At 46.2% G+C, this 17,741-nt stretch overlaps 1 protein-coding gene across 2 annotated transcripts in view; it reads left to right on the forward strand.

The window, feature by feature from the left end:
- Positions 1-17,741, forward strand: part of KPNA5 (karyopherin subunit alpha 5) — a 38,930-nt gene that overhangs the window by 10,276 nt on the left and 10,913 nt on the right. For both annotated transcript variants that reach the window (XM_061574804.1, XM_061574805.1), the window contains exons 2-13: positions 1,357-1,490; positions 2,039-2,131; positions 2,925-3,027; positions 4,086-4,180; positions 5,761-5,892; positions 7,209-7,297; positions 8,246-8,345; positions 8,824-8,987; positions 13,027-13,105; positions 14,122-14,247; positions 14,761-14,888; positions 16,127-16,305. In XM_061574804.1, the coding sequence (XP_061430788.1) occupies positions 1,357-1,490; positions 2,039-2,131; positions 2,925-3,027; positions 4,086-4,180; positions 5,761-5,892; positions 7,209-7,297; positions 8,246-8,345; positions 8,824-8,987; positions 13,027-13,105; positions 14,122-14,247; positions 14,761-14,888; positions 16,127-16,305 (1,422 nt within the window). The remainder of the gene's footprint in view (positions 1-1,356; positions 1,491-2,038; positions 2,132-2,924; positions 3,028-4,085; positions 4,181-5,760; positions 5,893-7,208; positions 7,298-8,245; positions 8,346-8,823; positions 8,988-13,026; positions 13,106-14,121; positions 14,248-14,760; positions 14,889-16,126; positions 16,306-17,741) is intronic.

Consider the following 17,741-nt stretch of genomic DNA (forward strand, 5'->3'; position numbering starts at 1 on the left):
GTGGTTACGCAGTGCCCCCCACACACTGTGCCAAGAAGCTGGTGACCCCAGTTTCACATCCTGCACTGCCTCCCCCCCCCCCTTTTGACCAACCCGCACTGACCAGCTTGGTGAAGTGTGTTATGTTCTGACAACCCCCATAACCCACATGGCGTTGGGGAGCCTAAATTAAGAGTTGGACTGGCAAAAGGCTGCCGATTACATATTTAAGATTTGTCAAAATAATCTATATGACGATTAAATTTGAACACTTCCGTAAATTCACATCCCTGCACATACAAGTATATAGTCAGCCGCACCGCCATTAGCATAAGTTCTCCACATGCATCACAAGGGGAAAAGGAAAACATCAGTCATTAATTGTAACCCCGCGTCGTCTGCTTACTGTACTGTGGAGTTGAAAAGTGCCCCTTACAATGGAGAAAATGTGTTAATTTCCTTGCTTTGACATTCTAATTGCCCCCTTTTGTTTTTTATTTGGGGTTTTGTGGGGAGATTTTTGTTGTGCATATAATGGTGGTGCTGCGCGCATTTCCTTTGTGCGAGCAACTTCAGTCAAAGCTACTAAGCCCGGAATATGTAACATCAGGGGGGAAAAACCAGACAAATTATGCACGCTGTTACGTATTCGACTTCTTTTTAATGTACTGCACCTGGTTTTCAGAACCAGGATTTTATGGGCCCTGTCTGTTGAAAACAGATAAAATGCTTACAGAACAATCTGCTCTAATTATATTTTTGAATGTAGTTAAATTTACATTTCTGTGCAGCAGTGATTGATACATGTGGCCACTGTGTGCTGCCTAAAAATATAGACTCTGGATGGTGACTAAAGACTGAACCGGCACCAGTGTGTTTTTGGGTTCCAATTATATTCCAGCCACACTTGATGAAATCGGATTCTTAAGTGCAACGAGTTCATGGTTTCAGTTTAGTCACCAATGATTGCATAAAACCCCTATTCAATTTGGTTTGTTACTTAGTTTGGTTTGATTGACATGTGACTATCACTCATTGCGGGGAATAAATGTGTCCCTATTGTGGATTAAGAGGCATACTTAAGTGATGAAAGAAATGATCCTGTCATGATGAGGTGTGCATACATTTGTATTACTTAATCTGTAAAGTATTCTTTCCTGGGATAAGGTCAGGTTATAGTTTAAATGTGTGATTAATAAACCGACGTAATACTAACAGAATTGTTATCGAACAAAACTGCTGCATTGCGTCTGTAACAATTAACGACACAAAGTGACCGCCGACCTATGAATGATTATGACTTGATTTTCATCTGGCGGAGCTGTCTGAATCCCTGTAGCTGACCGCTGTGGTGTGTGTTGGTGCTGTTTCCCACAGACATAATGGCGAGCCCAGCCAAGGAGAACTATCGGATGAGAAGCTACAAAAACAAGGCGCTGAATCCGCAGGAGATGCGGCGACGACGTGAGGAGGAGGGCATTCAGCTGCGCAAGCAAAAGCGCGAGCAGCAGGTGCAAGCTTGTGTGCGCCCTTGTCCCCCGCTGGGGTTTGTCATCCCATGTGCAAGATGGACACAGTGATGTAATGTACTTGGGACGCCGCATTTTGTAGTGTCAACTTTTCTTCAGAGCAGTGTTCTTCATTGCAAGGCCCGTCGGCCCCTGGTGTTCTTGAATGCGGTCACTGACGTGCGGCCCCCGAGAATATACATCTGTCAACACCCCCCATCATTGTGCTGTCAAACCCAATGGTTTCAAATGTGTGGCGGTCTTCACACTGATGTCTTATCGGCGAAAGTGGCCCCTCTCCGAAAATAATTGAAGACCACTGCTTTCAAGTGATGCAATTTTAATGTTAAATCTCATGTAAAAGTTTGTTATGTGATGAGACTGGCCCATACCATCCTTTGACTTTACTGTAGGGTATATACCCAATGAAACCTGTATTCCCACATAAGCTGAAACCAACAGCGAAGCATGTCATCTGGCCTACGTTCAGTCGTGCTTGTAGTTTTTAGTGTCAGGGTTGTGATGACGTATGTGTTTCTCTCCCCTGTCAGCTGTTCAAGCGTAGAAATGTGGACAATCCCAATGAGGATGTCTCCATGGACAATGGAATCCAAGATCCCTCCGTCACCACCACCATACCTGGGGTAAGACTCCCTTCCCTTCTGCCCTCCCACCCAACTGGCACGCTGCCCCCTCATTGGGTCACGTGCCCTCGTGTGATAGTGGCGTTGCACTCAAAGAATGAGCCATTGGAGAGAAGTTGACACTGGCATTGAAGTGTCTTCCGTAGTGAGAGTGGTGATTTTATTAAGAGTAGGGTTTTTTTAAAGAGTAGGATTCTTCTAATGGCGGCTCATGGCCAAATGTGGCCTGTGAAGACTTTTGGAGTTGCCTGCCAAGACAGAAGCAAATGATAGCGTTGAAAGTTGAGCAAAACATAGATGGGATTTAGCCTTGAGACAAGAAACAAAGATAAACAATGGAGGTTAGAGACCTGGAGAGGTGACAAATCATCAAGTGGTCACATGTTACGGACTATACAAGGTGCCGATGTCATGTTACACCATGGCATCCATCCACTTGGCCCGCTGGAAAATATAGTTGAGGGAATCCCTGGCTTAGAAGTTGCCTCTGTGAAATGTGAGACGATAAAATGGAGGAGAAATTTTACCATTGTTTAGTAGTAATGTTTTCCTCCATGGTGGTACATACTTAATAATATGAACTCAAAAATCGAGGAGATTATAAGCTTCACTTATAACTCGTGACATATTCTCAAGCAAATGTTACTTATAAAGAACAAAGCACATTAATAATGTGGTCATATTCTTCTTTACATTGGCCACCTTGAATATATGCATCTGGTAATGCCTGTCCACGTGATATCCGTGGGTCGGCAGGTGACGTAGTAATAACGCTGCATCGTTTTAATTTCAGGAGTTTTCGGTCATCACGATTGAAATGCTGCAGATGATTTTTTCTGACGACCCCGAGCATCAGCTTGCCGCCACGCAAAAGTTCAGAAAGCTTCTCTCTAAAGGTAAGCGTATCGCAACCGGAGGTGAAGTCCATTGACGTTTTGGTTCCAAGACCAAGGTGGTTTCCATGACCTGGGATTGAGGGAGGAGTGGCTGAGAAGTGTAGTTCTATTTTATGTTTTGTTACAACGCTGGAATCGCAGTCACCAAGAACATCTTTGGAAATGGGAAATGTTCTCTGTGTGAACTCAAGTTGAAATCCTTTTCTGCCAGATGTTTTTTTTACATTTACTATTCTTTAAAAAGTGATTTAAAACTGCTCTGATATAAATATTGAAACGCTTGCATGGTTTTTTGACAGTACTATTTACAGTACTGTTTGGGTTTAAAAGTATGTATTTAAAATAAATAAGATAAAAAAAATTGTAAACGTACAATAAAATGTAAATATTTGACCAATAGCCACGAAACTTTATAGTGTTGACTCCCATACTTACAGATAAAGCTGCTATTCTCAACATTGGTTATTACCAATACAAATGTTCATAAAATCAAGGGACAAATACATTGACTACGTTCATCATTAACACCGTTTTATACCAGAAAAGCATCTGATAGGCTAGAACTCCAGACCATGGTTCTTCTCCTTGAGAAGCAACCTCTGAAATGAGAATCGCACAGCCGTTCCACTCATTGCTGCAAAGAAACATGACGCAGGAAACGGCAACGTGGAGCAGCGTATATAGCATCTTGACATGTACGTGTGTGTGAGAGACGTGCAGGGAGCAGTGGCATAGTGGTGGGTGAGCGCACTGCTACGAACCTGGCGACCCGAGTTTGATTTCTGGCCACGGCTAACATCGGTGGACAGTGACAGCTGAACCAGTCCCTCGGCCTCCCTGTTGCCAACTCTGCCTTAAATGAGTGCTCGGTGTGGTGTATATGTTTTAAAACGATGGAGACAAAGGTGGCCGGGTGTAGTGCTGGCCACACCACCACCTCGTGCACCGTTCTTCATAGGTGCTTGCTTAACGGCGCTTGTCCTGAGCCTGCGTAGGCTATACGGGGCGGGCGGGGGTCTTTGTGTGACATGTTCCCCTTCCCCCTCTACACAACTCAGAGCCGAACCCCCCGATCGACGAGGTAATCGTCTCGCCCGGCGTGGTGCCTCGCTTCGTTGAGTTCCTCAAGAGGAGGGAAAACTGCACGCTGCAGGTTAGTCGCACGTATTCCTCTGTGCATGTTGTGCACACCATCGCGCGCAGCTGGCTAGCGCGCAGAACCCTCCAAATACACAGGTTGCTGGTTCAGTCTCCCGGCGTGGTTGTTGAAACAGTGGCGCAAGCTTCTTAAATCCCCCCCCCCTCACCCTCTGTCCGTTTAACATGTAGGCTTTTGCGACCAATATTATCTTTTTTTGGGTTAGATCACATATATATGAATGTGTCGTTAAACCCGCCACCACCCGACGCAGCCAGTCACGTGAAAAAAATATTCCAATTTGTGACTGGTTCAGCACACCGGTGTGTTGGAGAGTAAACTCACAACAATTACAATTCGAGTACGACGTTTCACCGGTAATTGCAACAATCAGCCTCATCAGGCGACAGCCAGATTTATGGAGAAATCCTCCTGTTTGAGTCCTCTGTCCACCAAGCAGTTTAAATCGTTAAGCCACAGTCGCTCAGCAGGCCATGTGTAGTGTGGTAAATTGTGGGGAATCCCACCACTTTGAAGACCTGGCCAACATGAAGAGTCGACCAAAATTCCCTCCAGGGAGGCTCTCTCATGCGTCGACGAGTGGAGGCATGAGCAAGTAGTTACGGGTCTGCACCTGTACCTTCACATCGCCGTGATCCCCAAATGCTTTGGAGGCACGGCATGGTGGGTCATGCACCTTTGCCGAGACTTCCAAAAACCCACTGCTCTGCAAGGTGACCAGGAGATGGCACTAGAGCAATTGGATTTGTATCATGTTTGAGTAGCCTTCTGAGTGTTATCCCTGTGTGTGTGTTGTATAACAAATATAACTTGAGGTCTGTATGGAGTAGACAGCTGCTCCACTTTATTGTGGACCCGAGATGTACTCTCTATACAGCCCGTGGCGATCACGCAAATAACTAATAGCAATTTACAATGATTTAGGGTATTTGGCATTCTATCGAATTTAGGAGAAAATAGGGATTTTATCATGCTTAACGAAAGGTGCACGCAAAGAACATGTTGGTTTTTGTAGACACTTAAACTATGGTCTGTCCCAGGCTTGCCAACTTGAGTTTGAAACTTCAGTCATGAGAGAAAAACTTTAAACATTTGTCGCATGTGCTGCAATGGCATTGCTGTAGTGATGCATTAAAACGTATTGCAGTAATGCCGCAGTGATGTCAGCAGAGCACGCCTGATTAACTTTTTCTCATTAGCAAGGATCCAAACTCGTCGGGCAGGGCCACAAAACCTTACTCTGACTATTTCAAGACCATTTAATTTATTGGGTTGATTCTTTTTATAATTTATGGGTCATTTAAAATATTTTTTTATGCACACCCAATGTTTGGCTTTACAAATCAGAAGTGTAATGGGTACACTAAAGTTAGTTGATCGGCTGGTCGTATTTGGTGGGGGTAAAGTTTGGGGTACCCTCTTGAGGGGGCTCTCTAAAAGTTCCCTCCAGCAGATGGCCCTTCTGCCAGCAGCAGTGGCGTGAGCGAGTCGTTGCAGGGGCTGTGCCGGCTTGCCGTACGCGAGGTGAGAGGCCGTTCACAACGATGTCGTGTCCACTCCGGTGTCGCCCGCAGTTCGAGGCTGCGTGGGCGCTGACTAACATCGCCTCGGGGACGTCGACGCAGACGCGGGTGGTGATCACGGCCGGCGCCGTGCCCATCTTCATCACGCTGCTCTCCTCTGACTTTGAGGACGTGCAGGAGCAGGTAGGGCAGGGTTCACATGTCGTCGGCTTTGCCTGGATGAACTTACTAGGGGTTGGTGCCCGGAGAATGTGGCTTGTGTGTTTCCTACGCCTGCCTGCCATGCCCGCAACCTCAGGCCGGCGCGTTGACAATCGCGACTCACGGCTGCTCCTGTAATGCACCAGGCGCGGCGAGCGATTGTAACCCCAAACACATGGACTGCTCGCTCACCGCACGTGCGATCGCTTGTTACTCACCGCGTACTCCTGCATTTGCCTCCCACCACGCTTACTCGTGTACCGCTTGGCGTACTCTCCACTCCACAGGCTCGCTTAGTGCGCACTGCATTCGGAGGCACTTGCTGCTCACTGCACATTGCTAATACTTGCCATTCATCAGCAAGGCAGTAGAAAAAATATCCATTATTGGTGGCCTCTAAGCCTTTGTTGGAAAATGTATTTTATAATATTTACTAAATGCAGTTTTAATTTGTAGCTGTTCCTCATTCATGGGTGGTCAATGACTAGGTGTTTACCTGACCATTAACCTCATCACATAGTTTCGCTAATGGACACTCCTCTGCGTCTGGCTATGAGCAACAGTGCAGACCGCTTTTGCGCTAATCCAGTGTCCTAATGTTGCCTCGCTGTCATTCCTGGAATTCTCACAGCACAAAGCAGGGTTTCATTAACCACACAATGCGATTTAGACCAGCACCTCACGTTTTTCTACTCTGCAGAAACAACTTGGGATGCTCAAGTGTGTTTGCTCTCATTCCCATTACTGTGTTTTTGTTCCCCAATGGGTGGGGAAATATTGCTCTCGAATCTCTTACTGCAAGTGTTGTCTTAAGTCCTCCCTCAAGTGGCAGTAACTAAGAATTCCAACCTAGCGGAGGAAGTGTTTAGGTTGAGTGCCTTTTTAAAGGTCGTCGAGTGTCACCGCAATACGTTTTTGCTGTGTGGTGATTCCTTGTAGATAGCATACAAATATAGGCCATATATCATTACTATAGGTCGGCCACAGTTACTGATGGTGGGTTTTAACCCAAGTCGAGTTTAAACAGCATATAATAATCAAAATCGGCACACCCAGTGTGCCCGAGAGGAAAGTTTCAAATTGTTACATAGACCAGCCGCATCATGGATCAGAAGTATGGACACAAACAAAAAACATGGAACGAATGCTAAAAGTATGCAAATACAAAATAAATGTTCTCAGAATTGCATTTAGAGAGAAAAAGAAAGGAATGCCATGGATGAGTGAACAAATGTAAATCGGGAGACATCATTCCTCCCCGCACTGTCCCCACCGCCCCTTGCCGCCCCTTGCCGCAGGCCGTGTGGGCGCTGGGAAACATCGCTGGAGACAGCCCCGAGTGCCGCGACTACGTCCTCGAGTGTGGCATCCTCGCGCCGTTGCTGCAGTGAGTGCGAAGAACGGTTGCCCCTGGTACCCCTCCGTGTGATTTTATAACAACACAACGCCCCATCCACAAATACGAAGGAGGCGTCGCGCGGCGACTACATCAGCCGTACGAAAGAAGTTGATTGTGGCCGTCTGTTAGTGATAATGACATTTATTACTCACCAGATTTTGCAGACAAGTCAAAAACTTAGAGGCGTGGAGCCAAGCTCAGGGCTGCTCGCAAGCCTGACCAAACAGATAGGCCTTTAGATGTTTCTTGAAAGTCGGTGCATTTGATGTTGCGGATGTGCAAAGGGATAGTTCCACGCCTAGGGGGCGACAACAGAGAACCAACGCAAGGCTGTAACAGTTCGAGACCTCTGTGTCCGAAGCAGATTTTGAGTGACGTTGCTGCATAGGGTGCTGCATAGGGTTCTACCTTGAGCTTCAGTGCAAGGCGAGAGTAGCGAGGTGTGGTGGGGAACCGGTGGTGAAGGCACAACGACAAAGGCAGGCGATTTTATCATTTGTCTTGCTAGCAAAAGGGAGCCAATAACGAGTACGGGAGAGCGTTCGCTAATGACCGCACACAAAAGACTTGGAGTTACATTTGGTTCTGCGCTAAAATTGGAAAAATGCCGACTTTTGAAAATTAAAGGTTTGGGTTTGCTACATGCATTACTGTGGCATACTGGGTGAGAGAGTTCTGCCCCCATCCTCTTACTATGTGGATGAGAGGTCACTTGAAGTGATCTCAGAGTTAACTCTGGTATCCGCTTTCTTTCGTGTTTTGTATTGTTGTTGAAACTTTCTGACCTCGTGCCCGTACTGGACATCGTATGTCAAAAAGAGCTTCGTAGCTTAGCGGATTCCTCCGGCATAAATAAAGATTCCGATTTTGAAGAAGCCGAAAGGGGGAAAAAAGCAGAAGTGTGAACCGGTCTTGGTCCTGCCTCTCTCCACGCAGGCTGCTCACCAAGTCGAACCGCCTGACGATGACGCGGAACGCGGTGTGGGCGCTCTCCAACCTCTGCCGTGGAAAGAACCCCCCGCCCGACTTTGCCAAGGTGACAGTGCCGCCTGACGGATGTAGTTTCGCTTGCGTGCAAACACGGTGTTGCCCTCGAAATTCCGGGCCCTGTGCTTTGCCCAGGTTTTCTTAACAAAAAAGCCCATTTGTTTCCGTGAAGACCAATTGTAGACAATTGTTATTGCTATGAATATAATTTCAAACCATTGCCAATGACCAAATCACCTGGAATGCTCCCCCATCTCATTAGATCTCGGGACACAGCACGGTTGAGCCTGCCTAGTGCTTGGATGGGTGCTCCCACATTTATGTACCCCACTTTCACCAAACCCCCCCACAACCCACACAGTGTGGGGCAGCCGTCACCCAGGAGTGGACCGACAAAAGGGCTGTCCGTGCATGTACAAACCATTGCTGCAGTGTGCAACCACAGGCAACGTCCACCTGTCTGCCTGTGTTCGTGCGTCTGCACACTCGCGCTTACTACCCTCCTTGTGCGTCCTCCCCTCCCCCAGGTGTCTCCGTGCCTGAACGTGCTGTCACGCCTGCTGTACAGCACCGACACGGACATCCTGGCGGACGCCTGCTGGGCGCTCAGCTACCTGTCGGATGGCCCCAACGACAAGATCCAGGCGGTGATCGACTCGGGCGTGTGCCGTCGCCTCGTTGAGCTGCTCATGTGAGTTTCCACTGCTCCCCCCCACCCCCACACCCCCCACCATGTGATGCATAATTTTTTACTCTTTACGAATCTGTTTGAAAGCGTGAATGCAATCGCTCTGGCCGTCGGTCTGTAGCACGGTGTCACGATTGCCCATAACGATGATCCAATGTGGACGAACCTGCTGTATGAAGCTGTTGCTCTATTTGGGACTTAACCGATAGAAACTGGCCAATTGGTCAGAGGTTTGCCCAATCCTTAAAAAGACAAAGCAGAGCAAAAATAGCACTGGTTGCATATATTCAAACGTGCTTTGTCCCGTCAGCTCAATAATTCTGAGCACAATTGCACATTTGAGAGCGTTATGCAACACATGCGTGTATACGATAAATTTTTTACCATTTCGTCACGAACGCAAAATTACCAGAAACAGTCATCTGAAAGGTGTAATGTGTAAAATGTTATATGTTTATTGAATTGAGGAAGCTTTTACATGCTTGGCAAAAGACAATGGGATTGTATAATACAGTAAAACCTCGGATTGCAAGTAACTTGGTCTGCGAGGGTTTTTCAAGACAAGCAAACATTTTTAATAAAAATTAATTTGAGCGAGGTCTTGCAATGAGAGTACTGTAGTATGTACAGTATACGCTTTGTCTGCCGAGCATCACGTGATCACAACTGAGCCGATGGTTCTTCTCTCTCTCGCTGCGGGATTGTGGGTAATCGTCTCCAATGCTCGGTCTCAGCGTGCCTCACTCGTATAGTCAACATCCGTGCGAGCGTACAGTATACTTAATTTGGAGCTTTCGTGACTGCAGGAATTATTCTTAGGTTCTTTCGGTAAAGTCACGTGACTTTACCGAAAGAACCAAAGAATAAGTACAGTATACTGTTTACTATAGTGTTGTGACCACGAGTGTGTGCGTAAAGCATTTTTTTATTCTGTGTCCAAGTGTAGTGACTGTTCTTTAGTAACTGTACTGCAAGTGAAAGTCGTCCTACACAATAGCCCTCCTCTCCTCTCTCTCGTCTCCCTCACACCAGCCACGATTAAATTTAATTAATGAATTTGATTACGTTTTATTAAATTTGAATAATAAAAATATAAAAAGGTATTTTGTATTAATCATTTTTATATGAATACAGTATTTTTGGGTTGTGGAACGAATTATCTGAGTTTCCATTGTTTCTTATGGGGAAATTCGCTTTGATATACGAGCGCTTTGGATTACAAACACGTTTCCGGAACGAATTATGCTCGCAATCCAAGGTTTTACTGTAGTTAATAATACAGTTAAGTCTTCACTATTTGTGAGCGGATTAACACGGGTCGCGGATTAACTGCACTCATTAGCACTTTTTTAACCTGCTCACGCGGGTTCTGTATGTAGCAGTTCTCCACTGCCCACAAGGGTCAATGACCCAGTGCCCACGTGCCTGTAAACCCATTGCTTTAGGAAGCGGTAGTATGCAGCCTTGTGTACACGTGTTTCACTTGAACCTTGTTTTAGTTTCACCTGGGCCACCCCTCTGCCCCATGACCCCCATTTACTCTGGGTTATCGAGTGTTGACGACAATAATAATGGGTAGAAGACATTTTCACAACACCCTGTGTCTCACCTACTGCTGTTCCCTGGAAAAAAGTGCTCATTGTTGCTAAATAGTCTCGCTCTCTAGAAGGTAGTCTTTTAAAGGCCACACTTGAAATCTGATATCGAGGTAAGCGACTAAAGTTGTTCATGTGCTTGTACAGCTCTTTGTCACTCTAAATACTTACGATATTATTCTGCGACTGAGCGTTACATCCTTGTTAGATGCAATTTGCCCTCGTAGAAATCGCTCGCGCTACGCCACGATTCTCTTGTTGAGCCGCCTTGTCCATTGATTAGTTGACAGCTTGCAGGGAGGGGGAGCCCTTCTGTGTGGTGTAGGGCATAGGGGTTGTTTCCTATCGACTGGAAGTTGGATGGGAGGACGTGAGCAGACTGGGCCCACCTTTAAGTAAAATAGTCGAGCATGCCGGCGCCGCACTTCATTATTTATTTACCCTGGAAGGTTTTTTTTACATTTAAAAAATTTCCCTGACCGGGTTGCTACTTTGATGTGCGATGCGCATTGATCAGGGTTGAATTAAGGTGACGCTATAGGGGTGCCGTGGAGTGACACAAAGCGGGATGCGGAGGGAACGGCTGGGACATGGCGTTCCTGCGAGAACGCGGCATCTCGGCTCGGATGAAAAGGATTTCCAAAGCGCAGATCCTGCCGCCTCTATTCACACACAGACCCTGGCTTGTAGACCAGACTGTGCCTTGAATTGGCAATCGTGATATTTTAGTTGTAAAATCCCAATTAGCGGGTGGTTTGCGTAACAGTTTATCGATTTGAAATTGATTGCTGCGCTCACGGGTATGTAGGCTGAAATGTGCAACGATCTATTATTTAAGATTTTAGCAAATAATACGGAAATTAATCCTTTGGGATAAATAAATGATGCGGAACAGGCTGTGACATCTTGTCCGTTAAGGGAGCCTCCAGTGTGTTTGTGGATTCTGAGGCTTGTGTCAGAAATTCTTTGGAGATGAGGATAGGGGATGCTCTGCATTGTAGCAATGTTGTGAGACATTTCCAAGCGGAGTCGCTTGTACAAAGTGTACGGGAAACCATGTGCAGATGCACATGCAAATATGTGCGCATGCATATGCACCACGCATAAAATATTGTAATATACGCGTGCATAAGACATTTGCCTGTTGGGCCAAATACCGACTCTGGCTGTCGCCTGATGATGCTGGTTGTTATTACCGACGTCGTACTCAAATTGTAAATGTCGTGGGTCTATTGAACGAGTAACGAATTGGCAGGTTTTCTTTACGTGACGAACCTTCGTAATTGGCTGTATAGGGTGGTGGCAGATTTAATGACACATTTTTATTTACGAGATCCAACCCTAAAAAAAGCTCTGGATGAAATGGGCTGCAAAAACCTACGTGTTAAACTTACACTGAGGTGTTATGCCAATTGGAATTTAAATCCGAATTGGTATTTTATCAGAGACGAAAACTGGAGAATGTTGCTCCCTTGGCCTCTCTCTTTGTCTTCATTAATATCTCTCTTCTGGCTCTGTCTCTTGGTCTCTCTTTTCCTTTTATGTTTTTAAAACCAGAGCTGCTGTCATTTCTGCTTTTGTTTCCCCCTTTTTTTACGCTTAACGGTAATGATCGCCTGCTCCGGCAACTACGCTCGAAGGAAATAAATCAGTGCCTGCACTTAAAACATTAACTTGTGTATGTTACGGATGAATAAGTTGAATTATTCTAGGTTTTTTTTTGTCATTATGTTACGTACTCTGTTGAGATGGCTTTTGAGGGAGGTGTCTGGTTCGCTGTGGGGAGTTGGGCGAGTGATGGGGTTTGTAAAATGTGAGGGTTTTCCTTGTAAAGTCTGTCGCCAACGAATTTACTTTGTACTGCACAGCTGTTGAAATTTGATGCTTGCCATCATGCTCGCTGTGAAAGGCCCTTTCAGATCGGTTACGCAATTACGGTCACATTGTCAGGCCTCTTCCAGCTGTGTGTGTGTGACCAACTCGGCATCGTGCGGTAACGAGTTTGTGTTTTTTTTTTCCAACGGTTGCCGAGCCAGTTGTCACGTCCCTCGTGAGCCTGATGATTGTACTGTTTGCGCGAACCTCGCCCATTTCTGCTTCACCGCCAGAGTCCATTTTTCACGGTCTCGTTTGATTTGTTTGTCATTTTGAGCTCTCCTCCCTGGTTTGTCGCACTGCGCAAATCCCTTGGAGGATGGTTTTACTCGGAAAGCAATTGAGCTCTGATTCCTCTAATTCTTGCTCTCGTCTCCGATTCTTATTTCTCGGTACTGTTTTTGTTTTACTCTCAAACAGTATTTTCTCATGACATTTTGAAGATTTGGGATGACATTGGGGGAAGAAAACTACACAATAAAATGCCGTAACAATGTTTTTGTTCAAAGCAGCACATGATGGTGAAGTGCCACGTTGAGTCCGCCTGCTCCCCACCGTTATGTCTCGCTCAGGCACACGGACGTGAAGGTGGTGTCCCCCGCCCTGCGCGCTGTCGGAAACATCGTGACGGGAGACGACGTGCAGACACAGGTAGGTGGGGGGGAGTACGGCCGACTGCGCCGGTGACAAACCCAACAAAAACCAACCGCTCTGAATATTCATGCCTCGGTAGTTTGACCGAGGCCAGAGTTTGTCGACTTGTGGTAGTCGTGCCGTACATGTGGCCGGCGAATGCTCTTGGGAGTTGCCCGCCAGGAAATGTCTTGTCGGCATGTAGGGAGATGCTGGTTAGGGAGATTGAGATTTTCTTTTTTTACATGGATAGAGAGCTGTAGACAAGAAGTAAACATTAGTTATGTTGATTTGAGGCTTTCGTGACTGCAGGAATCCATACTCTTTGGTTCTTTCTTTCTATCCCACCTGAGGACGATCGCTTGTGTGGCGATCGAAACGTCGTGATCTATTATAATTTTTCTACGTGACTTTACCGAAAGAACCAAAGAGTATTAGTTATGTTATGAATAGTGGTTATAATCTCAATTGGATCCAAGTTAATTTAAAAATAAGTTGCTTGAGTTTAGTAGTTCCCAACCTGTGTTCTGTGGAGTGGTGATTGCCCGCAAGGCTGTGGGAAACCGAAACTGTTGCAGATGCTTAGATTTTGTTTCGCAAAACTATTCACATTTTCACAACTATATAGATTAGTCAAAGTACAAGATAATTATATTTATGTTTAATTTTTATTTTCCTGTGCTTCTAGAGTAGCTTTCATTTTGAAAAAGGTAATTGGTGCGTAGAGGCCTGTGAATAGAATCGAGGCGTGACAGGGACGGTCTGAGTCCAGACAGGTAATGACGTGACAGTCCGTGAGTCCAGACAGATTATGATGTGACAGTCCGTGAGTCCGGACAGCTTATGATGTGACAGTCCGTGAGTCCAGACAGATTATGAACGGGGCACGAGACGGAGCAGGGGAACGCGGATCCAACATGGCGCTTGACTGCTTGAGACAGCGCGCCATGTTATGACGATGCTTCCCTTGTCTTTTGTTCACAAACTGCCCTCTCTCGTCCCCTCCGTGTGCACACCCCTCTACCACACCACAGGTGATACTGAACTGCTCGGCGCTGCCGTGTCTGCTGCATCTGCTGAGCAATCCCAAGGAGTCGATCAAAAAGGAGGCCTGCTGGACCATCTCCAATATTACAGCTGGCAGCCGGGCCCAGATACAGGTCTCACATTCCACGTGCACCTTGAAGCATGACGAGTGAGGGGGCTTACAGCCAGTACGTGGTAACATTTTACTTGGCCTGTGGCTGCATGTGAGGCCCGACCACCTCGACAACGTGCCCAGAACAATATTTATCTGTCGCTGCACCCATCTTAACCGTGCTATAATCCTAAGTCAAACTATTATAACAGCTAGCCCATGATCTTCTTTGGTGAACTGCTGTAGAGAATGTAGTTTTAAGTTCTCAGCTTGCTTGCTACCTTTATTGTTATCGAAATTAACAACGCTTTTGTCTTAACCGAAGGCTAGATTGTGGGACTTGGTCAACCCACTGCCACCGATCAGTACGTGTCAAGCCCCTTGTCAATCCACTGCTGGATGAGCGCCACCATGCCATGGTCATCAGGGCAGATTTTTGCAGAACTTCTTAAAGCAACCGCTGTCCTGCTTTAAACATAGAATATCCGTCAAAACCTATTATCATTTTCACACTGAAATGTATTTCTTTGCCCAGGCGGTCATCGATGCCAACATCTTCCCGGTGCTGATCGAGATCCTGCAAAAGGCGGAGTTCCGAACGCGCAAAGAAGCAGCCTGGGCCATCACTAACGCCACATCCGGTGGCACCCCTGAGCAGATCCGGTGAGGATGGTACTGCTGTCTCAGCAGACCGAGTAAGAGGGGTGTTGTACTACTGCCTAGTACCTCTGAAGACTCCACTATTGTCCGGCAGATCGTGTGAGGAGGGTACTGCTGTCTGAGTACTACTCTTGAGAGAGATGTTAAAACAAAGTTGCTTACCCATTTGGCGCACTTTATTTGCTTGAGTTGATTCAAGTAAAGAAAATGAGCTGTGCCCATCATGCGGCTAAGCAGGAAAAATGAATCCCTTATAGATACGTTTTCTCTATCAAGGGAAACTTTCTGAATTGTACTCCAGCCAAGGCAACCTGTTCAATAGCTTATTTTCTATGCCTGTTGTGAATCAGTTGTCACAGTTCGATCATAAATCTATAAAAAAAAAACTACTCTCCAAATGTATTCAATCTGCAGGCTTTCCGTGAACCTAGCCCATACAAACTTTATGAAGAGACGTTTGCTAATTATTTCCCGGATAATTTGTTGTATGTAACCTCCATAAAAATTTATACCAGTGTTGATTGATTCTATTGATCGAACAAATACTGCTTCAATATAAACGCGCTGACCGTTGTACAAATTAGTTTGTTCATGCAGAGGTGACTAAAAGCATGGGGGTGCACAAACCACGACTAACAATAGCAAAATAGGGATGCTCTGATATTTGGCCCTGTCGCCATGGTGACGAGATGTTATATAACTACCTCGCCTGGTATGCAGGAGATCGTGGGTTCGATCCCGAGCCTAACACCTGTATATTTTGAGTTTGCATGTCTCTCCCCGTGGTCGCATGGATTTTTCACTGGGTCCGCCGGTTTTTCCCTTCATACAGTAACATGCATTTGAGTATTTGTCAGCGACACATCTACACGATAAGCCACTTCGTTACGCTATCATTTGTGATAGCCAGGTCGCTTCTGAAAAAAGCTACATAGGTCTGTGAAGCCTTACCTGGTATAAAATAAAAACGAATTTAGTTTTAGACGGACATTTCCAACACTGCTGCAGAACCCAGTGAAAGGGAATTGGGAAGGAATGTTCGTGAACGTGCAGTCGAACGATGAACAATCGCGTTTTAAAAGTGACGTCGGTGGCAAACGTCCCGAGCCGCTGTTTGGCTTACCTCTATATAATCATTGTTTGATGGAGGGATCGGGGGAAGTAGGTCTCCCAGTACTGACGGTACCGCCTGCCCCCCCCTTCCCCTTTCCCCCCGCAACGACCCGGTTTGCGTGGAGCAGGTTTCTGGTGGAGCAGGGCTGCATCAAGCCGCTGTGCGACCTGCTCACCGTGATGGATGCCAAGATCGTGCAGGTGGCTCTCAACGGCCTGGAAAACATCCTGAAGCTGGGCGAGCAGGAGGCACGGCAGGACAATCTGGGCATCAACCCCTACTGCGCCACAATCGAGGAGGCCTACGGTAAGCGGGCGGGTAGGGGCAGGAGAGGTAGCTAGCCGTGAGGTCCGATTTATCCGGCGGGGTGGGGTAGAGGGGGTGCGGGATTTTTAAAAACGCCGGATAATCGCTACATCATTATTTAAAATGGCTTGTATTTGCACATTCTTGTATTGCATGTTTTAGGTGTTATGTATTTTGTAAATGTGTTTTAGTTGAAGAAATTGGCATAAATAAGCATACAAATAGTTAGGAATAAATATTATCCTGTAAATAGTTATTGTATTTACTGTATCGTACTTACCATTCCAATCTCGAAAACTGCATGGGTGATGTATTCATGTGCTGTATTTTAATTAAGTTTTATGTAGTGTATAATGTGTAGCTACTTTTTTTTTCTCACGGTCGTGGTGCTGATCGCTGGACTGGTTTACAGCCTTTGGGGCGGGTTTACCGCTTTTGTGTGATCAGCCCTGGATCACCGCATGATGTTGGAATCTCGATTATTGATGATCCAACTATAAAAATAACACTTTATTTAATTGACATGTGTGATTGACGTTTAAATTACACGCCCTTCCACGTGATCTGTAATTTGTATCGTTAAATAACGAGATGCTGTTCATTGGCGAATCGTACCTCTTATAGTTACTAGAGTAATGTAATATGTTTTAATGCCGTTGCTCATCGCTGATTTTGTCGGGAGGAAATGGGGAGCAAAAGTGATTGCAGGTTAGGGGATCCATGGAAATACAGGGAAAGGACTTGAGAACGGCAACTTATTTCACGTGGACGTTTGGGGCGACTGAGGCGCAAGCTTTGTTTTGTATGGGCGCCGTCGCTCCTGGTACCAAGATGGAACGCGAGGGGAGGTGAAATGACAAGTGGGGGAGGAGGGGAAAGACTTGAGGCCATGAAACAGCTTAACCATGTCGACTTGAGCAGTGACATTCCGAGCTGTAGCGTTGAGAGCTATAGAGGGCGGTACTTGCACAAAAACCGGTAAGTACGCAAGGGAGCATTGAGTGATGCATGCGTCAGATGCATTGAGAGACAGAGGGACACGCGGATTGGCGAACACACGAAAGTTAGACGTCACATTGGCTGTTGGGTAAAATTAAGTGGGCTCACACAGGGACAAGTCGCCAAAAGGAATGTTGGTCGGTGGTTGAGACCAATGCGAGTGTGCGAGCCAAAGGAGGGAAACGCATCCGAAAGGACGTTTACTACGGCGGTGGAAAGATGAATCCAGCATGTGTACAGGTGCTCGAGATTTATTACATCATAGAACCGTGAGAGATGACAATGGCTTGGGAGAAGCCTTCATCCAGCAGTGGATTAGTCACGGCTGATGATGATGACTTGCCAATGAGCTGTCTAATTGTTTCAAATATGAACGGGAGTAAGCCGCTTTGGTCTGCGGACCATGTCTGCGATTGCGATATCGCTCTCGCAACAAC

Source organism: Lethenteron reissneri, chromosome 56, assembly GCF_015708825.2.
Source record: "Lethenteron reissneri isolate LAM-NWPU_2019-01 chromosome 56, ASM1570882v1, whole genome shotgun sequence".
In the NCBI taxonomy this organism is placed as follows: Eukaryota; Metazoa; Chordata; class Hyperoartia; order Petromyzontiformes; family Petromyzontidae; genus Lethenteron; species Lethenteron reissneri.